This window comes from Heliangelus exortis, chromosome 6 (assembly GCF_036169615.1).
Source record: "Heliangelus exortis chromosome 6, bHelExo1.hap1, whole genome shotgun sequence".
Taxonomy (NCBI): domain Eukaryota; kingdom Metazoa; phylum Chordata; class Aves; order Apodiformes; family Trochilidae; genus Heliangelus; species Heliangelus exortis.
In genome coordinates, this window is record NC_092427.1 from 20,437,751 (window position 1) to 20,465,201 (window position 27,451).

At 41.6% G+C, this 27,451-nt stretch overlaps 1 protein-coding gene across 3 annotated transcripts in view; it reads left to right on the forward strand.

Moving 5' to 3' along the window:
* IQCA1 (IQ motif containing with AAA domain 1) overlaps positions 1 to 27,451 on the forward strand; it is a 108,369-nt gene that overhangs the window by 64,017 nt on the left and 16,901 nt on the right. For all 3 annotated transcript variants that reach the window (XM_071747084.1, XM_071747082.1, XM_071747083.1), the window contains 7 exons: positions 3,497 to 3,572; positions 9,425 to 9,531; positions 9,744 to 9,848; positions 14,943 to 15,004; positions 17,776 to 17,858; positions 20,508 to 20,615; positions 23,952 to 24,151. In XM_071747084.1, coding sequence (XP_071603185.1) covers positions 3,497 to 3,572; positions 9,425 to 9,531; positions 9,744 to 9,848; positions 14,943 to 15,004; positions 17,776 to 17,858; positions 20,508 to 20,615; positions 23,952 to 24,151 — 741 coding nt within the window. The remainder of the gene's footprint in view (positions 1 to 3,496; positions 3,573 to 9,424; positions 9,532 to 9,743; positions 9,849 to 14,942; positions 15,005 to 17,775; positions 17,859 to 20,507; positions 20,616 to 23,951; positions 24,152 to 27,451) is intronic.

Consider the following 27,451-nt stretch of genomic DNA (forward strand, 5'->3'; position numbering starts at 1 on the left):
CAAAGGGAACATTCTCTCTGAGGGTATAACAGGGGGAAAAGTAGTATCTAAGATCAGTCGAGAAGTATTTGGAAAAGTTCTAACAGCAGGACTATTAATTTAATAAGTGCAGGCTATAAGTCATAGTGATTCAGGCAAAATAAAGACCTGCTCCTAAATTCAGTTTTCAAAGAAAACAAGAATTTGATCCCAGAAGGAAATTTAAATGTTTCTGGAAAGCCTGATAGCAATCTTTAAAAAGGCAGATTTAGTATCAAACACACTTTGTTTTCTTTTCTCTGTAAGATGCTTTCCCATTTTACACCTACAGAAAAAAGAACAACTTCAGCACCATATAATCCTTTTTTCAATAGCAGAACACACATTTAGACCAGTCTGGACTGCTTTGCCCAGTAAAATGTTGCAACCTCTCTGTCTCAGCATGCACAAGCAGGGCTCTGCATCTTTAGATGTCATCCAGAAACACTCAGAAGTGAGACAAATTTTGAAAACAGGTAGCAAAATCCCCATAGAAAAAGTGCAAAATGGAGTAAATTCAAACTTTTCTGTTTCATGAGAATCAGCTAGAGTGGGCTGGGCTTCAGCAAGCTTCAGAGGGATATTCACCTGGTTATTTCCATATCTCTGCTTAGATTGAAATATGCTGTTGGCTCAAGATGCCTTGGCACACTTAATTCAAAATAAGCATGGAATCAATCAGCTGAGCACAGAAAAATGCATCAGCTGACTTTAAAAAGAAAAGTTCTTTATATGATGGTGATTCTGATGCTCTTTACAGTGGCAGGGGGAAGAGAGGACAGCATTCTGCAACTGTCCTTTAGATACACAGCAGCTTTGATCTAAATTAATGACAGACTCTACAATATTATTTATACCAGTGTATAAAATCACTGAAGCTAGTAATTAAAACTATTTATTAGGGTTTTTTTCAACAATAGGAGAAGCACAATGTGCCCTGAGCTATTAAGAGGCTAAAAATTAATAACCCTTTTTTAGGCTGTTCTGGGGTGGGGTGTTTTGACTTCTTTTTAAAATGGTTAGCAATTATCAGTATTTCCTCCTAGAACGTCGTGGTTTAGTCATTTTCTACAAAATGTCACGGAAGAATGTTAAAAGGAATATTCCTACAAAAGATCCAAGGAGGAATCTCAAAATGCCACACTCTGCCAAAATTGAGAGTGTCTTAAAGTAACCAGGAATTTGAACTCTGGGTGTCAAATCCTCAAACATTTAGTTTTGCTTTATTAAAATGGTTCTTTGTGCATACTGGCAAAGCTCTTAAATCTTTCAAATATAGCTACAGAGCAGAGGGCAGAAGTAATAAATGTATTCAGGTTTTACATGGACTTCTGGGCCCAAACTTTAATTACTGTGGTAACACTGTAATTTAAAACAGATACAGTTTTATCCAGGTCATGTGAATTATTGAGTATCTGCTGATACCAGGTATGCAATGGCGTATTTAGGGGGGTTGTTTCAGTGTAGGTTATTCCAGGAGCTTCATTTTGTACCTTGCTGATGCTTACAGATCTCCCACTGGTTAGCAAAGCCTGATCCAAAATGTGCTGTCTCACATAAATCCATTCACCTCCTCCCCAAACAGTGATCTGATTTCCCACAAATAGAATCATAGAATCAGAGACTGAGTTGGAAGGGACCCACCAGGCTCATCAAGTCCAACTCCTGTCCCTGTGATGGGCACCGCCAGAATCACACCCTGTGCCTGAGAGTGTCATCCAAATGCTTCTTGAAGTCAGGCAGGCTTGGGGCTGTGACCACTTCCCTGGGGAACTTGTTCCAGTGCTCATCTGCCCTCTGGGTGAAAAATCTTTTCCTGATATCTAACCTAAACCTCCCTTGATTCAGCTTTCCTGCCATTTTCCCACGTTCTATCCTCAGCCATGGGAGTGAAGAAATCAGTAGCTGGCCCATCCCCTCCCCTCCTGAGGAAGCCATGGACTGCAATGAGGTCACCCCTTGGCTTCTTGTCCTCCAAGGTGAACAGTGCAAGTTTCCTCATAAGTCATCCCCTCCCAGACCCTTCACCATCCTTGTTGTTCTCCTTTGGATGCTCTCCAGGAGCTTCCTATCTTTTTTATACTGAGGTGCCCCAAACTGCACACAGTACTCAAGGTGAGGCTGCACCAGAGCAGAGCAGAGCAGGACAGTCACCTCCCTTGCCCTGCTGGTGACACTGCTTGATGTACCCCAGGACACAGTTTGCCCTCCTGGCTGCCAGGTCACACTGCTGGCTCCTGCTCAGTTTGCCATCAGCCAGGACACCCAGGTCCCTCTCTGCCATGCTGCTCTCCAGCCACTCATCCCCCAGTCTGTACTTGGCACCAGGGTTGCCCCATCCCTGGTGCAGAATTCAGCATTTTCCCTTGTTACCCTTCCCATGGTTGGTGACTGCCCATCTCTCTAACCTGATAAGGTTTCTCTGTCCTTGAGGGAGTCAACCATTCCTCCCAAATTTTTGTCACATGCAAATTTGCTTAAAATTCCTTCCAGTCCTACATCCAAGTCCTTGATAAAGATGTTGAGGAGGACAGGGCCAAGGATGGAGCCCTGGGGGACCCCACTAGTGACCAGTTGCCTGGGACCCATTCACTGTCACTCTTTGTGCTCAACCTGTCAGCCAGTTATTCACCCATCATAGAGCATGGTTGTCCAGCTGGATGCTGGACATTTTGTCCAGGAGAACACTATGAGAGACAGTATCAAAAGCTTGCCTGAAGTACAGAAATATTACATCCACTGGCTTCCCTTGATCAGCTAGGTGGGTTACCTTGTCATAAAAGGAAATTAAGTTTGACAAGCAGGACTTTCCCTCATGAAGCCATGCTGGCTGGGACCATTAACTGGCTGTGACTACTAACTAATGTTTTTCAGATTTATGACTGATACAATGTGAAGAAACTTCCATCATTTCCTGACAAGTTTTTCCATCCAAAATACTGTTTCAGTGATGTTTCAGGAACATGTCAGTGGCATTTATTTTTGACAGGGAAACATCAAAATGTTTTCTATAAAACTGAAACGAAATATTTTGATTTGCAAGATACACCAGGATCACTATTTTTCTTTCTGATTACAGATTAAAATTAGGTCTTCAACATCTTGGAATTACCCACAAGTTGAGGAGTTCCTTGGGGGGAGGGGGAGGCAGCCATAGAATAAGGGGTAATCAGCAAGGTAATTTAATTTACATGTTGCAAGTCTTCTACCTATATTATGTTCAAACAGGCCTGAGTTTATTATTGCATCTTGAGTAGTTCAAGTGATGGACTGACTGCCCCTTCTCTTCACTCCAGGAGACCAAAGCTTTCCCATAGCCTGCAAGGAAGGTTTTACTTGGTGAAGTAGTGCTGTTGTATTCCTCAAATTAAACCAAGTCTTTAAAAATGCAATGAAAATTATGACACATGCTTGCAAAGTTTCTACATATTAATATTCTGATTTTTCTTTTCATATCTCTGCCCCTCCCCCAATCTAGGAAAAGGAAGAAGGCTGGAAAATGGCTCCCAGTAATTTCCTTTCAATAATGGAGGAAGGAAACAGTCAATACAAAGGTCAGTAGAAAAAGATAACAATTACAGCTGGAATGTTCTAATTCAGCTTAATCTGAATGTCATTTCTATAAGGTCAAGCTGGGTAGCTGCCCAAACTATGGAGCATTAAAGAAATTAGGACATTAGGTAAAATGCTATTTAGGAAGGGAGTCTCTCATAAATTTTAAGTCTTAAGAGTCTCTCAGAATCACCAAGCTAATTGTAAGGAAAGTACATTTCTGTATAAGTGAAATTGGCCAAACTAGAACCAAAGTGCTTTAATGTTCATGCAGGGACTTTCTTGGATCTTGAGGGCAACTAAAATGACATCTGAATAGCAGATAATTCAAAACCACTACACTGTAGATCAGCATCAATGTTTTCATGTTCCTGTAACTCTTTTTCTGGTCTTCCTCTCATTCATGGTAAGTGCCCATGGATTCATTCACCTACACAGTTTAATGTGTACATCTGTGTAGATCTACACAGTCTAATGATATTATTTTTGGTTACATGTTGTAATATGAGGATCTCCTTTTCAAGCAGGGGCATTAGCAATGAATATATGAATATATGAATATACTTGCACACACATATATATATGAATATATATGGATATATTTGCCTCACAGTGTGTGCAACTCAAAAAACATGGTTTTTTCCCCCCAAAACATAACTCAAAGTTGCAGCTAGGAGACTGGCTCTGCTTTCTCTTTGAGGAAACATTCAAAGATGGTGATTTGCTAGATTTAAAAAATGTTTTTTGCAAAAGGACGTCATGCTTTTACCATCTCTCTTCTGCCCTCTCCTCTATACTTGGTGTCTTTGTCTATCACTTAATCTCTTGCCCTCAGAGTATTCCCTACATGCACAAGTCAGTTCTCAATCCCATGTGCTGGGCCTAGAAGTGAGCATGGAAACCATGTGAGGTTTGAAATGGAAAGGAGCACCTACCCCATGAGCTGAAGAAAACAGCATGATGGGACTCCAAAAGTCAGAGAAGCCAAATTAAATTCCTCAGTTGTATACTGTGCCTGATCAAAGTTTTCAGGGTTGTGAGGTTTGGGGGTTTTTTTTGTGTGTATGGGGGTTTTTTCCTTGGGTTTTTGTTTGTTTTGGGGCGTTATTTTGTTGGCTAGGTTTTGGGTTTTTTTGCTGTATTCATACTATATTCCCAAATCATTATTAAAAATATAATTACTCTGCAGAGTTAGTGGCTTGCTAAAATTCCTGAGATGAAAAATCTCCATTACTCCCTCCTGCTGACAAATTAAAGGTATCCAATTTTCTGACTAGTTTGGATTTTCTGGAGAGAAGGAAGTATACAACTTACTTGCTAAATATACATCAGTCCAGTTTTGCCTGACTTCTGATTTCTAACAATTAGGATTTTCTTACGTACTGTAAATCATAAAGCAGTTCTGTTGTCCCAGACTACTCAGAAATGCTACATCACAACCCCACTGAGATCAAGAGTTTTAGATAAGGATGAAATTCATCTATATTCCTTCTCTTAACTGCCCAAGAACATTTTTTGTGCTTTCCTATGCACTCAGAACAAAACAGCACCTTGCAACCGGAGACCAGCAATAGCAAGACCAGTGTTTCCCACCTGACAAATCCCAAGGGCACTGAAGGAGCAGTGCAGAGGTCCTCTCTGATGCTCTCTGATGCTCCTCGTGGAATACTCTGCTAGTAAGAGATTCAAAGGTCACTACAGAGGCCAATATATTGGTATAATAGGAGTAGAAACTCCCAAATTTCTCAGCTATCTCAAATAATAACAAATCAGGGAGCTTATGAGAGGCTGGGGTTTGAGAGGTTTATGAGATGCTTTGGGTGTTCATCACCCAAACTGCATCTGAACACCAGGACTGCCATTACTACCAAGGTACCTCCTTTGACCTCTGAAAGAATATAACTTTTTGGGGTTACTCCTGCTAACTTTTTACATGAAGATGAGCACTGAATTGGAGGTGTTGTATTCCTGTATACCTCAGGAGCCCTTCCAAGGGCAACTCAGCAGCCGATTAACTGTCTGTGTAGCCTCTGCTCCTATCCAGGCACCTGAATCAGATGTCTAAAGCCAGGCAGTGTGAGTCCCTCTGTCTTCCTGTTATGTGCTGCCAGCACTTGCGGGTAACACTGTAATCATGTGCTGAAGTAGGTCAGGCACAGGCAGCATCCCTCTGCAATAGATAAAGACTCGAGTCTGGCATTTCAAGTTACACTGATGCTCATCCCAAGCCCATCCTGCCAGTGCTGACATCTACCCCCAGAGCTCCTAAGGCTCATAAGAAGGAACCATTTTCTGCACAGAACACAACCAGAAATCCTCAGAGTGGGAAGAACTCTCCTGCCAGCTTCAAAAGATAACTGCAGTTCTCTCCAGTACGCAGTAAGAATCTACAGCTCTTCAGCTGGGCTTCAGGTGTTGCATTTTTGTTTTATTTTTGTCTTCAAGTGAACCAAGTCAATTCTACACTGTGGTGGTTTTTTTTTGTTAACAGCTGCTAATTTGCCCTGCTTCATTCACAAGCATTTTGTGTTTTTTATTGCAGTACACACTTGATTGCAATAATGCCTGATAGTTGTTGAGAATAATTTTAACTTTTAATCTGGCCATGGTTAAGGTTATTCATTTCAAGGAATCAAATCTAAAACAACTTCTGAACAGAACAGTGTAAGCAGTTTCTTGTATTTCATGAAGGGATCTTGATTAAGAGAGGCTTACATCAGATGCCTACAATGGAATAATTTTAAGAGCCCTAATCTATGTGTCTGAAGTTTATCTAAAGGATAGTTGACCAAACATTTTTATTTTGTCACACTGCACCCACCCCCACCAACATTTACAGTTAAGAAAGTCTTTCCCTTGCCTGAAATGAGTTGCTTCGTTCCTAGGTTACTTTAAATATTTAAAACTATGTAGATCAATTTTCATAGATCTAAGCATTTCCTTTTCAGTTTCCCCCCTCTGTCTACCAAGCTGTAACTGCTTCCCAAACTTTACTGGAATCGACAAAGAATTTTGTTTTCCAAAAACTGTATTTGCCAGTTTTGCTAGCTGCTAAAATACACTGCCCAGGCTTTATTTACAATACTTATCTACTCTTGTTGGAAGCAGCCAGTTTCTGGGTGACATCTCCTTTTACTCTGGAATAGCAGGAGTTTATGTAGAGCAAATGTGAGCAAGTCTGAATCATTACCCTCATCTTCCTGGATTTTATTTCTGCTGTGCTGTGCTATGAGGCAGCAATGTGCTATTTCCCCTGTCATACAGTGGCCACTTAATACTTGATTTGCTTGGTGTTGCAGAGGATATCTGAGTTCAACATACCCCGCGGGCCAAACCTTAAGATGTGTTGACACTGTATTTTTTTACCAGACTTCAAAAGTTTAAAAACTTTTGGCCAGCAGTTTGAAAGTAGTTATTTTAAGAAAAGCTTCATGCTTCATGTAATTATATTTGTTATTAGTCATGAGCTGCTATCTGAAATTCAGATATATTGATATTAACTAGTCTGTAGAATGAAAGCTTAACACTCCTGAGATGGTGATGCTAGAAGTCACATTAGCAGACTGGGCAGTCTTTTCAGTCCTGGAGTAGATAGGTAAATAACCTATAAAATAACCCAGAGATGAACATGCACTATTTTGGAAGAAGTGATATGAATTGTACGAGGTACACACACATGCTCCCATAGCTTGATGACCCTGTCTGTAACAAAATATCAGACTAATTTGACAAGTCAGTGAAAAGGTAACAAACATCCTTAGCCTCCTGACCTTACTTTAAAAATTACTTTCAAACATTCTGTTGATCTATAAAAGAGTAAGATAGTATCCTATGCCTACCCTTCTAAAGTTAGGGACCTCTAACCTAGTGGCTAATACAGCACTTAGAAAACTTGTTGACAGGCAAAGAAAGCTGCCTAAGCTGTGAGGACTCTCATTGGTTTGTCTTTAGTGGACAGTAACCACTGATTTATAAAATTACAACAAACAATTATGAACAAACAAAGAAACAAACAAAAAGAACCAAACAGAATAAAAATCTATGGATCTGTCTATGAAAAATAAATATCTAAACCCTGGTAGTCCTGTGAAAACATAGCACTTGCAACCTTTTGACCCAGTCAAGAAGTGTTTTAAAATTCACGTAACTGCCATGTAATATTCCCTTTCCCCAAGGATGAAATTCCAGGCTAGTGACCCTGGAGGGAGTACCTCTTAACTAGGGCAAATTAGCTTTTCCTTTTGAAATATTATGTGGCATCTCTCATGCCATCTGATTACCCACAAATAATTTAAAGAAATTAATGTCTATACCTTTGAGTTTCTTGCCTCATTACCAAATAACCCACTGTCCTTCTCCAAATCTACCTCTTTCAGTTGTGAAATAAAGACTACTCATCTGCATAGAACTATTCCCTGTGTGTAAAGCTACAAATACTATGCACATAATTGGACTGAAAAATTTTAGGGTGTGGAAATAGCAGCCAGTGTTATATTAACTGCTCTAAAACTTGAATTGTCTCCTCTGACTACTGTGGAACCTTTACTGAAATTACAGTGCCTTAGAAATAGCAGTGGGTACCCTGTACAAAACAGCTTCATAAAGGAGCCTATGTCTTAAAGTGGAAAGCTGTCATTTAAAATCATCTGGAAACTGAATTAGCACACATTGCAGGAGATTAGCTGTAATTTATAGAGATACTAGCAGGGCTTCAAATGCAAGGAAATGAAAGATCCTAATTGTCCTTCTTTAAGTTAGCTCAAAAACACATAGCAAGGAGAGAGGTGTTTCCATTAGGAAAGGTACCTTTTGCTTGTAGCAGAGAATTCAGATATGCACTGAGGCTGCCAGACTTCATTTAGTTTTCTTTCTAAAGAGCAAATTGCAGCTTGCCTCAACAAACAAACAACTGCACTTCAAGATGATCTCCTTTATGGAAAACAGGTGGGTTTTGATCATTAGTTTTCACAAGCTTGTTTTCTTCCTGGCCTCTGGCCTCATTATCTGTCTTTTACCCAACACTAAAAAACAAATGTGCTATATCAGGTGGACCTTGTATCTTTCTGGAAAAGACTTCAGCTCTCTAGGCTCTGTGTGGCTGTATGTCAGATGGATGCAGGTTATTGCTGTCAGCCTCACTCTCCTCTCCCTCCCATTTCCATGTGCTCAGTGCTTTTGTGCCTATTCCAGGTCCCTAACTACAGGTCACAGGAATTGCTGTGAAGGCTCAGTCACAAGCTTGCAGCAGCTTTAACCTGGGTTTGGATATAACTGAGCAGGAGAGAACAGGGAAAGCTTCCTGGTTTAAATTAAACATCCACCTTTGGTTCCCAGGCCTGCATTATGCCAGCCAGGAATCATGTCCAGAGGGCACACTCCTCAGGACAGAAGTCATCTTTGACTTCTTCATGGTCAATATTTAAGCATGATGCTGGTAAGCAGAGAAAACAAGAAATGTTAGAAATGTTAGAAAAATGCTAACATCAGGCACAATGTGGCCTGACTGATGCTGTGCTCTGGAAGGTGAGCAACACTCAGGCATTCAGCTTTACAAGCAGAAAATTACACCCTTCACATCCCATTATCCCCCTGAAATCTGATACCGATTTACAGCCCAAGGCAAAAAAAAAAAAAAAAAAAAAAAAAAAAAAAAAAAAAAAGTTAACCTCAAGTTTTACAGATCCTAGCACAACGTGTCTCTGAACTTGGTACAGGTCTCTAGAGCTTGCTATTTTCATATAGCTAATAATTTAATAAAAGCTGCCTACAACTACCTATTTTTTGCTTCCAGAAGCAGTTGGAGAAACCAATGGCTTCTGTAACTCTTTTCCCCTTTCTTTCTTTTGGATAATAGTCTTTTGGCAGAACAGAGACGAGAGATGGGATTTTCTCCAGGATCATGACCCAGAGCTGATCAAAGAAGAGAAAAAGGAAGATGTGGAAGAAGAGCTCAGAGAGCAGGTGTGATTACAATAGGGAGAGGACACTAATAATGGGCATTGTCTGTGTATCTCTCTCTATTGCCATAAAAAATTGGCCCTGGCATAGACCTTACCTCCTCCCAGAGTCCCTGCTCTCTGTTCTTTGCTTTAACACTTGGTTAGCTGAACATTTGTCTGAGGTGTGTTGGCAGAACAGAAGACTGAAAGATTCAACTGTGTGTGTCTGGATAGGTTGGTGAACTGATGCAAAAGAAACTGGAAAATCTCAGACTGGCTGTGGATGGAGAGAAGACTGACAAGCCAAAAAAAGGAAGCAAAGGCCAAAAGGGCAGCAAGGTGAGAGGATTCAGTCTAACTATCAGTTCTGTTTCCAGGTACAGCAGTGTTCAGCACAAGCCTTAGCCTCATAGACACCATTACCAAAATATTTCCTCTAAGCATTTACAGAATCTTAAGTCAGAAACCTGTAAAAAATTCTGTTCACCTGTGACTGTTTTCAGGGCCTTTTCCTTTGGATGTTATTGTTCCTTAGCCTTTTAAATACTGCTTAGAATGAGTTGAAGCATTCCAGAGATAAATGATTACAAGATAGATCAGATTTTCAAGAGGCATAGACATCCTCTGGTGATCCTCTGATCCAGTCAAACAGGAAAATCCAAGCAGTCCCTCTTTTTAAGATGTTAGGATCAGATTAATAGAGTCTTCCAGGGAAGACATGGATCTGAGTGCCAGCAGGTTTTCCAGCTGCTGGCTGTTTTCCTTCTAAATGAGGACTAGTTAATGTGTTTCAGAACTGTACATCCAAAAAATGCTCTCTGAATGTCTTGGTGTAGCATTTCATGAATCTCTAACAACACATGGGGCATGTACAGCCAGGTACACATTGCTGAGCTATTTTATTACTTACATTTGAAGGGTTTGGGAACTTGTGATTAAGCTATGTTTATTTAAGCATGTAAAACAGCTTAAAGACATACATTACTTTAATGTGTGTTACCCACTGAAACAAAGCACACAGCATGTTCACATCTAGTTTAACAGCATTACCATATGCAGAATTCCACAGCCTGTGGTTCCTAGAATTACTTACCCAGGCATTTGTACTATAGATCATGTCAGTGCAAAATGACTCAAAGCTTACAGACCCTACTAGTCCATCAGCAGATCTACTTAAAATCCTCAGGGCAAATAGCTAACCATAATCTCTTGTTGTATTTCATTTCTATAATGCCTTTAGCATGCAAATACTTGCTGTGGCAGTACTGCTTCTCAAAATTATCTTCAAAAATGCTCATTCACCTGACAAAGGTGCAGAGGCAGTTTAATAATGCAAGACTGGAGTAACTCTGAAAACTGATACCACTTGGATTGCTAAAGTTTCACAAAATAGTGTGGCTTAAGATTCATAGAGAAAATATTGCAACAGTCTCCCCAAAACTGCTATGGGCAGATGCATTCAGATGAGCTGATCAAAACCTTGCTTCAAGATGTCACATTGAAATTATAAAGCTTCATCTTAGGGGTAGTTTTGTTACTTCAATGTAGTGTTGGAATAGTTATGGGAGGAGGGAGGTTATTTTAACTTTTGTTTTCCCAAGCTGTGCCAGTAGCCTGAGAGAATGATGGGGAGGAGGAGAGGGGGAATTCCAAAGGTCTAATTAAATAATCCAAGTTCCCTAAAAAATTTCTCAAAAAACATAATTTTTAGGGGTGTGGAATGGAAGGAGGTGTTGAGTTTTACTCAAAGCACATATTCCTTGTGCAAAACTATTTGAAATATCCAATCAGTATTGAGAAAGGCTTTTTCTAATTAGTATTTGCACAAATATCTCAGTCCATAAACCAACACAGTGTGTGTATACCTGCTCACACAGACTTCAGATCTGCTTTAGGAAAATCTGGCCAATATGACAAGAATAACATGAGCTGGAAAGTTTTGGAAGCAGCTTATCTGTTACTTAGCAAAAACGTTCTGCTTTTTTCAAGCTGTGTGTTACCACATCCTAAGTCCCATGCATAGTAACTAGGTTTGAATTATCATTGTAGTCAAATATGTCTAAAGCATGATGTAAATCTTTATATATATATATGTGTATATATATATGCATATATATGCTGCAGAGAGAAGCATTTTCAGGAGGATTAAACAATCTTCAGAGAATACAAATCTTTTTCTGTCTAGGGGCAGTTACCCCCAGTTCACAATGCCACATTTGGCCTCCCCTCTCTTGTAAGGAGAGATTTCTCCTACTTTCTTTGGAGAAAGACACCACAGTAGAACTAGGGCCTTCTCCTCTGCCTTTTTAAATTGCACCTTAGGATAAGTAGTTCACAACTCTAAAAAAATTTTAAAAAAATCTTGCAAGTCCATATAGAAAAAAAAGTCTACCTGACCCATAGGAAATAATTTGAGTTTGAAATCCTGTTTGGAAGTCTCCATCTCTGTGGGGAATTCTCTGAGGACATTTTGCAATTGAACCCCAAAGGGCAAGTAATTAGTAAACTAATTTCCTCTTCCCGGTCAGTGTTTCAGATGGCTCAGGTCTTTGATTAATAAAATTTAACAACTCCAAGCATATGTGTAGGCCACTCCTTTATTTCCATGCACCATACTTTCTTGGCTCAACTTTATCACTTGCTCCCAAACCTTCAAATACCACTTAATACTAAAAGCTGACACTTAACCCTATCAAGAATTGCTCTTTGCTGCTCCTCAGATAAAAACCCCATTTGCTACCTTCATGGAAGAATCCTTTTGAATGGAAGGATAAACTGCTTTTCACCTTGCAAATGGGTCTCCAGACCATTTGGTTGGTCTGGAAATACCTAAACTCATTAGATTGTACCTGATATGCAAAAAGCCACACTAGTATCCTTTGAGGCACAGATCTCAGTTCTCTCAGCAGGTCTTGTTCATCAAAGTCCTGAGATGAAACATGCCATGGCTGGACTCTCTGTTTCTGAGGCTGTTAATGATCTTATTCCCATGTTGAGGATGGGAACCAGGACTCCACCTGTCACCATTCATTTGCTGTTATTTACCTGAGGCACTGGGCAGCCTCTTACCACTCCCCTGCAATAAGATGCATCCATCCCCCTGCATATGGCCAGCTCTCTGTTTGGGAGCCATGGGAGAGCTCCCTTTTAGTTGATTCTGACCTTATTTCCCAGGTGAGTACCTTCCAAAACCTAGGCTGGGGGATGCCAGACTCAGCCTCCATGCTCTGAGATGTTGTTCAGCCTGTTTTATCAGCTGATCTTTTGCCACAGAACCTTGGATTTGAAGGCTGTAATTTTCAGGGGCATGAAATGTGTCCCGTTCTGGAGCCCCCAACACAGGAAGGACTTGGAGCTCTTGGAATGAATCCAGGGGAGGGCCACAAAGATGCTCAGAGGGCTGGAGCAGCTCTGCTATGAGGATAGGGTGAGAGAGTTGGGGTTGTTCAGCCTGGAGAAGAGAAAGCTCTGAGGGCACATTATAGTGACCTGCCAATCCCTGAAGGGGCTACAGGAAAGCTGGGGAGAGGCTTTTTACACTGGTGTGGGGTGACAGGACAAGGGATAATGGCTTTAAGCTGAAAGAAGGGAGATTTAGGTTAGATATTAGGAAGAAATTCTTTAGTGTGAGGGTGGTGAGACACTGGAACAGGATGCCTCAGGGAGGTTGTGGCTGCCCCATCCCTGAAAGTGTTCAAGGCCAGGCTGGATGGGACTTGGAGCAACCTGCTCTGGTGGGAGGTATCCCTGCCTATGCAGGGGGGTTGGAACTGTATGATCATTAAGGTCCATTCCAATCCAAACCATTCTAAATCTGTGAGCTCTGGATTAAGTTGTTTTTGAAAAAAGAAGCTGTTTTTGAAAAGCCAAGAACTTTCTTCTGCTCGATGGCCTGGAGCACTTGGGCAGGTGTAAAAAGGAGATAGCTCTAAATACATCTTTGGCCTTGAGTTGCTGTGGGAGAACTTTTACCCTCTCCTGTCTCCCCACACTGCTACAACAACAAATTAGCATTTCCCCTGGTTTCACTGGAAGAGAATCCCAGGCTGCCATCAGCAGCCCTGAGCTTGGTATAAGGGGGGAGCTGTGCTGAGAGGGGGGTAGCTCCTTTTCCTGCTCACCAGTGGTGGGCACTGCTACTAATTATCCCTAACCATATTTCTGGCTCATGAGCTCTAATTACTGGAGAGGCCTAATATTATTGATTCACATCTTATTTAGGTTTTCCATGAGTTTTTTGCAGTATATAAAGAAACTAGTCCTACAAGTCCAAATATTCCCATAGTGAAAGTGTGGTGAAAATCACAGAATCACAGAATGTTAGGGGCTGGAAGGGACCTCAAAAGATCTTTGAGTCCAACCCCCCTGGCACAGTGTGTAAGTTCACACAGGAATGCATCCAGGTAGGCTTTGAATGTCTCCAGAGGAGGAGATTGCACAACCTCACTGGGCAGCCTGTTCCAGTGCTCTGTCATCTTCACAGTGAAAAAGGTTTTCCTTAAGTTTATAAAGAACTTTCTGTGCTCCAGCTTGCACCCATTGCTTCTTGTCCTATCATTGGACATCACTGAGAAGAGCCTGGCTCCATCCTGCTGCCACTCACCCTTTACATATATAATATAAACTATCAAGAGCAGGTCATGTTTTTTCTGACTTGTTCAAGCTTCTCCCCTGAGACTGTAAGAAAGAGAAGGCAGAAGGATGTCTAATGGTCAGGAGGCTTGCCAGAGACTCAGGAGGGTTGGGTTCCTCATCTAGCTGTAAGCACCCTGTGTGACCCTTAAGGAAGCTGCTTATGTATTTCACCCCAACATAAATAAAGCATGAATGGTCACTGCAGCAGCTACTTGGACCTCACACCCTTTTCCTTCCTGCTTCCCTCTTGGGGAAGGGCCATACCCACTCAACCAGAGTCCTGCCCCAAAAAGGAAGGAGAGAAGATTTTTCTCTTGGGACAAATGACCCTGGGATTGTTTTCTATGCAAGGTCCAGGGTTGATTGCTTTTAAGTATGGCTCTCTTGGGCATTCACTTGGGAGGTTCCAGCTGCAAGTCACATCTCCAGGCTCCCTCAGCAGATGGATTCTAGAAGGAAGCAGCAGCTAACAGGTTACTTCATGCAGAGTCCAGGTCAAGAGCGTCTGCCATGATTTACATGTTGGATACAGCTCCTCAGCCCAGGAGAGCTTCACTTTTTCTGTGTCTTGGTGAGGCACTTATGAATGAGAACATCTCCTGTGCTTTTATAAATGGGGACACAACTTCCCTCGGAGCATTCAAGGATATGATTTTTCCTTTTGGACTCCTTCAGTAACAACAGCCACATCCAAACACTAAAACATTTGCTCTTCTGGCCCTCACTTTGCTTCAGTACATTCAAATATCTGTATCTGTACTAAGGTTACTAATTCCTGTCTTTTTCTGTGGTCCTTAGAGCAAAAAGGCAAAAGGGAAGAAAAAGATATCTCAGCTGGAGGAAGATCTAACTCCTGACAGGTAAAGAAAGGGCCTGTTTAACTGAGATTCAGGCAATGAGACTGCACCCTCTTTGCATTAGATGTGCTATCAACAATATTAGTTTTCAATTATACGAGAAGCATCAAAACTGTTACACTTACCAGCATCAGGAACTGTGCAATTCATAAAACCTCTTTACTGATGGCCATAAATACCCATTAAAAGTCTAGATGAAAAAAAATCTTTTACAAAATTTAGGCTCATACACTTTAGCTAAATTTTTTTTTTGCGTTCCTAGTGAATCCTACAGCCTTCCCACTGCCCCTTCCTGACTGATGGGTTTGCAGTACCACAAATAACAGGACAACAAAACACTCCTTTAATGCTACAGAGCACAGACTTTGTTCTTCTTCATCTTCACCAGTGCATACAAATTAAAATCCCCATTCTACAACAACAAACCACTGAGGCCAGTGTTCAGTAACTTCAGTCAGGTTGATTCCAGGATGCAAAGCTAAGGCCATGTAACATTTCTTCAGGATATTGGTCCCCTCTGTCTCCTTCCCATCCTCTGCCAGTGCAGAAGCACCTGGCAGTTTTGTTGACTGTTAGATTTTCCATCCCAGCTGAAGCCTGATAAGGGAAGCTGCAGACAGACCTCTGTCTATAAATCACACTTCATGTCTGAGGTATAATATCCAGGTCATAAATCAGTCTTATATATCAATAAGAGTTGTGGCAGTCATAGCAATTTCTTGTGTACCTTTGCTCTTTTAAGCACCCTCACTTTAATTTGGAGGATATGAGAGGATTTCTTCTTCTTGGCATTACATCTTCAGTCAGCTTGTCATGCACTGCCTAAGCATCCAGCCATTTTTCACCTATCCAAATAACACAGACACTTCCATAGAGATATCCACACTGGGACCTGCTGACCCAGCAGTGGTACAGGAGCAGCCCCAGCTCCCAAGAGATGGAGGCTGGAGGACAGCATGGAGACAAACTCAGACAGACTCAGTCACTGCAGGAGGAAGCACATGGGATTCACCCCATGAATCCATCTGTACAAGACGTTCACACCAAGACCTGGACCAGATCATTTGGGTGTACAGTCAGCCAGCAATCTCTTTACCTTATTTAAAGTAAAGCACATCTCTGAACAAATCTTTGAAATAAAAGCTTGGGGATTATAACACAGTATGACCTCTCTTACAAGAACAGTGCCAAAGTCTAATATGGGCGCTGTGCTTTTAAAATTGCTCTTGCACATACCTGCTTCTTACATATAAACTTAATACACCATACAGCCTTTTAAGAACACAAGCTTTTTAGGAGCTGGCTTTTAATCAGAGCTTGTGGCATTTTGGCTCCAACACTTTACTCTTCCCTGCTGAGCAGGAAAGAAGCATTTCAGAAATAACCAAGAAAAGCTCAGGTTCATCTCTGGTTTGGTGTGGTAGAGGGACCACATGGAACTTCAGTAAATAGAGCCCAGTCACATCACACTTACTTGGAGGAGACTCAGGGCATGCATCATTAAGCTCTCACAGTGAAAATAAGACAGGAAAAGTAGAAGTCATTCTCCCAACTGTCAGGTTGGTCCTTTTGTGCCTTCTGCTTGTTTTATGATGCATGCTCAGCAAAAAATTACTGAGAAGGAAGGCAAGAGCCAGAGTGGCAAAATCAATGTTGTTAACAGTGCCTTAAATTTGGTATTTGTTTATTACTACTTCTATATTAATTGTGCCACTAACACTGCATTTCCAAGAAAACTTGGAAGCTGAAATGGAAAAAGGCTGCAGACTTAAAATTATATATATAGTTTTTATTAGCCAGCTGGGAGTTGCTATTAAATATTTTTACTGGAGCCATACCAGAACATCCCAACTAAGATAAGTGACAAAGACAAAAAAGCTCACATATTGAAGGAAGAGGACTTGAGAAGTGCACAAACAGTGGAAGGTATAAAAAGGTTCAAATCAGTATTGTTGATGCTAACAATACAACAAGAATTTCCATTAGGCTTATTAATTTTACGTAACCCTTAAAGCAGCTTCAACCTGTAGAACTTAGTGCCACAAATGTAATTGAAATAAATATTCAGGTAGAGCTCTAAAAGAACGAGTAAGGAGAACATCCAAACCAATGGAAATCCAAAAACAAATCTGTGTATTAAATCCTCAATTACTGAGAGCTATTTCCCACCACTAATGGACATAGGAAGCAACTGTTCCACTGGAGAAGTCATGCCCCAGTTTCTAGGGTATGTTTTTCTCCCAGTTCTACCCTCCTTTGGCCAGCATCACCCTAACACTTCAGCAGCTGGGCCACTGGTTGCTCTGATGGAGTCATCCCAGTATGTTCCTGATGAGATGAGGCTGTCTCTTGCAAACAGAATACATTTCAAGAAGAATTAATGAATTACTACTAATTGGAGAGCTAAATTAATAGGCATAGTAGTGTTATGATTGCTATTATTGTATAATTTAAAAATAATTCCCCAGTAATTGATATTAATGAATGAATGCTTATACAAGTCATAACTGATCTTGCATCACCTGGAAATTGGTAACAGCATCACTGTGAGAGGGAGCCATGCCATGTGTGAGATAATCAGATTCCTTGCCATAACACAGAAAATGGTCCTTATTGATTTCATATTGATGGCACTAATCACCTTTACCTCTGAGCTACAAAATACATTTATAAAGCAGAGGAAACATAAATAACTCTCAAGCTAGTTCAGTTATTGAAGGACTGAGCTGCATGTTAGTGTCCTAGAAATTCTGAGTAATGTCTCTTGTCTGCAGGACCATTGATTCTCTCTACGAGGAACTAGTGAAAGAAGGATTACTAATGAAAGCCAAGACTGTGAATATCTCCGATTATGTTGGTAAAGTACACTTTTTACAGCTAATGCAGTGTCTAATCCAACCAAACCTTCAGCCATTCAATGTTCATTGGCCCCTGTTTCCAGTCAAGAGTGAGTTCAAGAGTTCAAGTGAGTTCAGCTCACTTGCAAGACTTTCAGAGTTGACTTTGAAAGCCATGTTTGCAAAGCAAGTCTGTTTCTGCAGGGTGTTTACTACCTTACACTTCTGCTACTGAAACCAGGACCTGTTTGTAAAGCTGGTGCTTAGCTGGGAAGCCTTGAATGCTTTTGGATATCACAAGCTACCTTGAAGTGGAACCAGGGCATCCTTTAAGGAGCACTGGCAAGACAGGGCAAGACTATGGGTCTAGGGGTCATAGTCCGTCCAGAATATTTCCCAGAGCACAGGAAAAATCAGATCTTCAGCATTTGTTCATTCAGCAAAGATTCACCCCTGCACCTCCACCCTGTCTGACTGCCTGTGAACCTTGAGCAGTGCTTTGAGGCATATTTGGCCCTTGGTTTGAGTAAGATGCATCTCTGCCTGGTTCTGCATTTCATAGTCCTCTTGCCCAGTTTCTGCAGCTGCAGTCAGACACACTTGCCTGTTCTCTACACAGAGCACAAAGCCCAAGACTCAACTCTTTCAGAGGCCACTGTTGTTTGATTTTGCAGACATCCAGACTCCACAATGCCACTGGCTGTTAGTAGAGAATGTATCTGAGCCAGAAAAGCTGAATTCTCCTACATCATCTCTAAAGGCCATGTTTGCATAAACTTTTAGAAGCACCAGTTATTGCCTTCAGAGTCTTTGCCCACTCTGTTGGAGGCTGAAATAAGTATTCTGTCCATTTTATGCTCATTAAAGATCAAGTAATAGCAGATTTTCATTATTCCTTCATTCACCCAGCCAGCACCATCCAGGTCACTTCTGTCCAACAGACATTCCCACCACAGATGTTTTTAAAGCACAGTGGACAATAACAGCTGCTACCAACCAACTCACAAGCAGGTTGAGCTGGCTTTGGGTTATCTCTGAACCCTGAGGCTTGAAGCCTTGGCTCCTCTGCAGCAGAAAGCAACACCATGGCTGCTCCAAGGTACCCCAGCAATATTCACTGCCCAGCACAAGAGACACAAGAGTTCAGACTCCAGCACTATTCACCCACACCCATCCCAAGCCCCTCTGGATGCCAGCACAGGCTCCAGCCCCTGCAGACCAGGGAGCAGGGAAGTGGCCCATGCTGTCAAAGCCAGCATCAGAGCTCAGTCATGCTTTTCAAGTTGCCAAACAAGACACAGAAAGCATTTAAAATTTCCCTAGCATTTGCACCTAACTTTTTTTCTTAAATACCAAAATGTCTCCCCCTTTAAGGTTCCAAGTCAGAGCCTGCATAAAAATAAGTCCTCATCTGCTCTGCTCTTGCAGGGCTGAAGTCTAAGGAAGGTCACTTACTCCCAGTTCCTGGGGAAAGGACAAAGAGTGGAATTGCACTACACAGGCCCTGAAATGTCCCCTCTCTATGACAAACCGACATCACTGAACTAATTTTCTTGGTGACCTTATCTAAATTAGTCTGAGAATATCCACTGTGATTTATGTTCAGTTGCAATTAAACCCTTTGATGCCTTCTAATTAAATCTGTGAAGATTAATTTCTATCCAGTTCTTTGATTTCTCCTTAAATAAAAGATAAAACCTGAAATGAATTTTATTCTTCAGAGAGAAGGGGGCACTTGCACCAGGGCTCATCTGCCTTTTTGCCCCTCAAATTACAACTCCATTTTTTCCCTTAACCACTGCTAATTCACCTTTGCTCCACCAGAGCTCTGTGTGCTCCCCCTTTTTATGTCCGGTAAAACATAATATACTATTACTTTCCTATAACATTCCCCAAAATTACCTGTCTTTAACACTAAAAAAATAAGCATTGAGTACATTGTAACAACTAGGTTTCTTGCTTGTGGTCCATCCTTCTGGATCTTTGCTCTCCATCATGTCTTGTATATGGACTTCAACAGGATAAGCAACACAATTAGGGCTCTGTAACAAGAGATGAGGCAAAATTGGTTCATGCCAGGGATTATTTAGTTTTCATGAGTTATTCTGTGGATAGTTTTTTGAACAACAGGAAAAAGGTGAAGTGCAAAGCAAAGAGTGCAACCAAATTAGGTAACACACTTAAATGCCTGACATAGTGAGAAGCTCAGGATGTGATGCAGCCAAGGGGCAAGTTTGTTAATATGTCTTTTCCCCCTTTTTGAAATCCTTTTGATTGAGCATGGTTCACTGGGATTCCAGCCCTACAAAATCCCAAATCTAGAAATCCTTTGCCAGAAGTGTGATTTATGGTGCTACTAATGATTCTTCTCCACAAAGTTTCTTTAAGAGGTTACTGGAGAGGAGCTGCTCTGCTGAGTGCCTGCCACAGGCAGGAAGGGAAAAGCCCACAGTGCCTTAAACTTCATTTTCCTTTCTGCTTCACTCTTCAAACTTTTCAGGGCCACATTCCATAAGAGTGTTGCCCTGTTTGAGTCCCTGTCCCCTGACTGTACTGCATTTACTGAGAGCACATCATACTGATTTCTAGGGTAGTTTTTCATTACTTGAGTTATGTATTTTATAATAATGCAGTGTCACATTTATTGAGCCCACGCTTCCTCCCTACAGGCGACTACAGCTATCTGGGGTCCACAAGTCTTCAGCTGAGGAAAGAGTCAGTGCCCTCTGCCACAGATGTCAGGCAGCTAATAGCCCTGTATGGAATATTGCCATTAGGTAAGAGCACAGCAGAAATTACTCAAGGGCAGAATATGATGGCTTTGCTTCCTGTCAGTAACATGCATTTTTACTGGCTTTGACAGGGCTTGATTAATCGTAATCTAAAGCATTTTGCAGTATAATTGTTTTTCATTAAGCCTTCTAAATGAAGACCATATCATTTTAATAGAGCCTGCACCATGCTATTGTCAGGTATTGCATTTCCATACCATCTCTGTTTGCATGGTAACTGTTTGTGAATGGCAGCACATAAAAGGAAATCACATGGGAAAGATAATAGCTAAAACAAGCTCCAGTGATCAAAATTAATCAAGTTAAGGGAAGGGCTAAGGTTGCAATTTACCTTTTACAAGCTGGCTAATGTTAGTCAGTACTAAACAATGCAATCGTTTAAAGAATTAGTCTGAATAAATTTTGTACATCAGAGAGAAGACTTTTAAGTGCTCTTGCAGTTTTAATGCCAGACTTAGGCAATATCTAACAAGGCTTTGCTGGGTTGGGATGTTTGCTTTTAATGTAAAATCTATCCCATATTTTACTTGGGAATTTCATTAAGGCAAACTTTCCTTGACTTCAAGAAGTGCCTTTCTCAGGGGCCTCTGGCTCATACTTTGCTTGCATCCTTTTCCATTCCTCATTGGATCTGGGGGAGATTTTAACTAGGCATATCCTCCCCCAGGCTGTGTCACTCTACACTCATCCCTTTTGTAGGGAAAAATAGCTGACATCTCCCTGTCTCCCATTCTGGCAAAGGGAGCAAAGCTGACACAGAGCTTCTGCTTTTCCCTCCCCTTCACACACCTTCCAGAAAGATAAGCACTTGTCTCATTCTATACATACATGTCCTATGGTTCTCCTTGGGCATTTCCCAACCTCCGCTGTCCCCAGAGTAGGCTCCATGTAGCACAAGAGAGCTCAGAGCAACAGCGAACAAGTCTGCATCGTTTGAGCTTTGGGTAGAAAGAATGCTCCTGCTGCCCCACAGCTCCATCAGGTTAACAAACAGGATGCTAACAGTATCCCCACCTTCAACCTAAACGGAGCTCTTCTCCTCTACAACACTCACAGCTGGTTTTGGGGAAACCCTCAGGGAGTGACTGTAATCAGCTGTGGAGAGCTCAGCAGTTACCCCTGTCTGCATTGACTGCAGTGTGGTATTTCACATATCAGATAACTCCTCCAACATTATGTTTTAGCACCATCTAATCTAGTCAAATCAAGCCCCAGGAGAGCCCCAAGGCAGGAGGAAAGAGAACCCATAAATTTTCTGCCATTTGTACAGCTGGCAAAAATTCTAGGGAAAAGAGACTGTGGACTAGTTAAACAAACAAAGAATATTTGCAATAGCAGTTTGAAAAATGCCTTTGAGTTTAAAAGAAAGATACTGTATGAGCCAAAAGAAAGGCACAGGAATGTGCACCTTTTGGCTGATACGTTATGGATGACATTTTACTTAATTGGTCTCAAAATGACTTAGCCATTATATAACTGTGTATATGCAGAAGTGAAGGTTTTTCTCTAAATAGACACCTAATGGCAAGGCAAGCTCCAGCTTAAATGGCATTGAAAAATTATAAGCAGCTGAAAGGAGGAATAATAGTAGAAGATATACTTCATCTTTAACCACAGAGGAGTCTGCTGCTCCCCTCATAATAAATCTGTGTGTAATAGTAATAGATTAGTATGGAATGACCAAATATTAATAAAGTCTGGGTGGCTGACAACTTCACTACATCCTGCACAGTGCTAAAATAGCGGCATTCATCTTAGCACTCAGTTCATTGTCGTTTATTTGGGGCACTAAACCACTAGCACACAGATAAGCAGCCTGAGTGGATTTGTTTTTAAATACTTTTCTTACCTGGCTGTCCCCCTTAACCCAGAGAACTTTTCCAGGCTAAGCCATAGGCTCCCTCTGCAGCCCATGACTGTGGGGCCAGATTCCCCCACTAGCCCATACATGACAGACACAAGTCTCAAAGCCCTTCAAAAGCAGTGGATGTTCACACATTTTCAACTCTGACTTTGTAGCAACCACCACCACTGACACAGGGTGTTTTCTTTAGGCACTGAGCCAGTGATGTTACTGGACTGCCAGGGGGTACAGGTAAAGCATTTGACATTTCCTATTACTTCCACCTCTAGCATTTCACCAGCACCTAATTCATACAGTGCCAGAACTACAGGGAAAACAAGTTCCATCATCATCAGCCACCTAAATCTCTCTTTGTGATTCTCTTTCCACAGCACAAGCATTCCTGCTAGGCTTTCCCAGGTGATGGGAATGAATTTACCTGCAGCTGCCATAGAGACAGATTTAGAAACACTGAGCAGACCATGCTGCTAGCAGAGCAAGCAACACATAGCAACCCTGGCATGTGCATTGGCTCATCCTAATAAAAGGAAAGGAACAAAAAAGGATCCTCCTTCTCCTAGGAAATACATGGTACCTGCTCTGCAACATGCAACTGCCATGTTCCAGACTGGGGAAAAACATTGGCTCCTCTCTAGATAATCTAACACTACACTCAGCTGGCTCATACAGAGCAGTGCAAGATTCTGGAGCAGCATGACCTAAGCTGACAGAGTCTCTAACACTCACTGAACAGGAGTAATAGCAGTAAAAGAGGAAAAATAACTGAAGGAAGAGAAAAAAAAAAAAAAAAAAGAGACACATACAGAAGTTAAAGGAGAGAAAATAAACTGCATGGTAACATCTGGTTTTGAAACCACTGACAAACACAGCTTCAAGAGATAGTCCCACCAGTTGTCCATGTAAATACAAGGAAGCTGCAAAGTGGCATTTCAGACAGCAGGAGGAAAGAATTCTGTTAGTCCTCTGTGCAACAAGAATCCAGACCGTTGTCCAACTGGAGCAAGTGAGGACCTGCTCTGACAACAGACACAGCGCTTAAAGCCCCGGGTACACTTCTAACTCTGCCTCTGCCTGAGAGCCCAGGGAAGGCAGCAACCAGGCTTGTCTGGATACAGCCACCAGCAGCAGTTCCCTTGCAGTGCTCTTACCTTGAGTCTGTCCTCAAAACTTACAAATGGATTACTGCTCTTTTAACTCATATATTGACAGCTGAAGTTTGCCTATCAGAAAGTACAAATAAGGGTGTTTTTTTTCTACAAACAGGGATGTTAACTTAAATGTGGTACACACACAGCTCTGGTTATACAGAATTGAACTCCATAGCACTTGTGCCATATGAAGGAAACAATGAATTCACATTTTAAATTACTCATGGTGAAGAAAAAAGAAAGAACTGTTCCATTACTTTTATGGCAGACGTAAGTGAAAGCAGTAATAGTGCCAATTGACTTTTACAGGTTCCCAAACAGTCCATGAGAAGGCTCCTTTGGTGAAAGCCTTGTTACTAGCAGGACCTGCAGGTGTTGGAAAGAAAATGTTTGTCCATGCCATCTGCAGAGAAACAGGAGCCAACCTCTTCAACTTGTCTGCTTCCAACATTGCTGGGAAATACCCGAGCAAGAGTGACCTGGTAATGATGCTTCACGTGGTTCTCAAGGTACTGTCTTGTGTGCACTTCTCTACAAAGTTGGTTAGGTTCCTCACTTCTTTTTGTGGAACAAACAGGGTACTGAATTTTAGTTCTTCTGTATCAGGGAACATACACACTAATCATATGAAGGCAAAGCTACCCAATGTCCAAAGGACTACCAACCCAATTTGAAATTCCCACCCTGCTTTTGAGTTTTCAAAATCATTTGTTGACAGCCAGTGTGTGCCCCACTGTACAGTATTTAACGCCCCTTGATAAATCAGTCTTAGTAGCCAAATTTTTCACATAAACATTGGTGCAAGATTTGTGTTACCTTGAATGTGAAAAGCATCACAGGTACAGAAAATTCTGGCTATACACACATTAGTCAAGAACATTTGCTGTGCAGCATAAATTGGGGTGGTCAAAAATTTCCACTCTGGGGCTGTTGCTGTAAACTCATTCTCCCCCATACTACTCTCTGATAACCTATGAGCAAGCTTTTCAAAAAAGGGAATTGTAGCTCAGGATTACATTAAAAGAAATGTATGAGAAGTCTAGAAAAAAAGGAAGGCATATAAACTGTGAAAAATATAGCCCAAATCCTCTTTAAAAAAAGATACTATCCTGGCAGGATTTCTTTCACAGCTTAAGTCCTCAGCATTTCTGCTAAGGAAGGAAGCTGATAAATATTTCCCAACAAAACACCCATAAATTAATAACAAACAAACAAACAAAAAACAAACCTAACCAAAACAACAACAAAAATACCACGACCCATACAGCATATACATTAGAAAAAGCCAAATGCACTATTCTAGTGCCAGAGGCCTACTAAAAGGCTGAATTTGAATTTGCCTTCCCTAGGATTTATTAGATGTATTTTATTAAATCCAATATTATAGCAGGTTTTGTGACAGGCTCAGAAAATATAGGTTTCTCAGTTAAAAGCAAAGCAATCCCCAAGGACCCCATTTCTTGCTGGTCAGGGCAGTGCCTAAGGTGAAGCGATGGTGCTGTGGTGACACATCTTTGATGTTGTCATGCTGACACTGGAGGTAGCACTCCCTGACAAAAGCTGGTGCCATCAGACTGAACAAACCCCCCCTCTGCTCTGTACATTTCACCTTTCTCCACTTTGTTTCTCAACAGCAGCAGAGCACATGTCTGGCTGCAGGCTCAGCACACTCCCCCTCCTTCCCATCCTCTTGTGCTAGAGCACAAGGCCTTTAAACACAGGAGAAGGAAGGGCAGGCAAAGCTACCAAGATCCTCTTGTGTACATATGTGTAAAATACGTACATTAACTGGAACATGTATTTTTAAGTGTGTGTGCATACCTATACTCATTACATACATAAGAATATATATACACATTACGTATATACATATAGAAGCCTAGATATTGGTATATAAAAATACATTTTCCATATTAAGAACAAATGTTATCTGGCACCTCCTCCAAAATGAGGAGAGCAGCTCAAGCTTGCTTCTCTACTTGAGAAGTTCTGTTCTTAAAGAAAAACCAATGGCACTTCAGTGAACCTCCATGAATTCCCATGATGGAAGTTGTTCATGGTCAGTCACATGGCATAAGGGCTGTCCAGGCTCTTGTTTATGAACAAGCAACTTGGTTTTGCTGCAACAGCAGTAATGCTTCAAACTCTGCTCCTCTAATACAAGAGTAAATGGCACAGCATGGAGTATCTCTTTCCAAGGGATACTTCATCTGTGTGCTCATTCCTCTGTGAGTTCATGGTGACAGCATCTGCTTGTCTTGGCATCATTCAGTTCACTGTGTTCACTTTCCATTCCTGATTCTTTCAGTTGTTTCACCTCCCTCCCTGCCACCTTCTGTACCTGTGACCAAGTCACTGGTTTGTCCAGTCTGCTGATGATTTTGACACAGATTCTATAGGTTCTCAGAGCCAGGATGAAAACAAATACTCCATCCCCTCAGGCTTTCACCTCTGCAGTTACAACCCTCCTTTCTTTGGGCTTTGGACAGTATGTCTCATTTTCCCTGTCTCTGGTAACTCTCAAGTCCCTGCCCCAGACATCCCCTCTGTTTGTCCTGCCATCAGTTGCTGCTTCTTTACAATATCCAGTGCTCCCATCCAGTAGTCCTGCACCTGGGATGGAGGAATTCCATGCACCAGCACAGTGAGTAGCTTTGCAGGAGAGCACAGGAGGTTCTTGAGGACAGCAAGTTGAACAGGAGTCAACAGCAGGGTCAGCCACATTTTGGCCTCTATCAGCAAGAGTATTGCCAGCCACTTAAAGGAAATAGTTATTCCCCTCTATTTGGCACCTATGAGACCACAACTGGCTGCTGTGTCCAGGGACATACTTGTACAACAGGGCTTGTAACCACCCTGTTACAAGCCTAGTACAGAGAACAGAGCTACTCTTTTCCCAGAGGTGCACAGCTGTAGGACAAAAAGCAGCAGGTAGGTTGCAACAAGGGAAACTGTTAATAGGCTAGGAAAGCAGCTTCAGAAGGTACAAGGGATAAGGACCTTTTGATAATTTTTGATCATTTGAGCCACTAAAATGATCAGGGGGCTGGAGCACCTCTCCTATGAGGACAGGCTAAAGAAATTGGGGTAGTTCAGCCTGGAGAAAAGGAGGCTCTGAGGTGACCTTATAGTGACTTTCCAATATCTGAAGGTGGCCTACAAGAAATCTGGGGTAGGGATTTTTACATGGGTTTGTAGCAAGAGGACAAGGGGAAATGGTTTAAAACTTGAAGAGGGGAGATTTAGGTTAGACCTGAGGAAAAAACTCTTTAATTTGAGGGTGGTGAGACACTGGCACAGGTTGCCCAAGGAGGTTGTGGCTGGCCCTTCCTTGGAAGTGTTGAAGGCCAGACTGGATGGGGCTTGGAGCAACCTGGTGTAGTGAAATGTGTCCCTGCCTATGCAGGGGGGTGGTATTAGGTGATCTTTAAGGCCCCTTCCAACCCAAACCATTCTATGATTCTATGATAACCCAATTTGCAGGAATCTACTGTTGCCCAAGCGGAAGCAAACACAAGGGCAGCATACAGTGCAAATTCCTTGACAAAAGGAAGCAATGGTATTTGTCCAAATACACTGGTATTTGCCCAAAAAGAAATGGCTTTTTTTTCACCATGGTAAAAAAATTCTGATGTAAACAGATTTGGATTATGTTTAGACTACACTATAGTGTGGCACATGCAAGCTATCAAAATGAATGGTGTCCTGCAGCTGATGTGTAGTATTTAATAATCATAGCACTTGGTCTACTATCTGGCATGCCATAGTACACCTTATTAAAGTGCCTTTCGTGCAGATGATCACCAAAA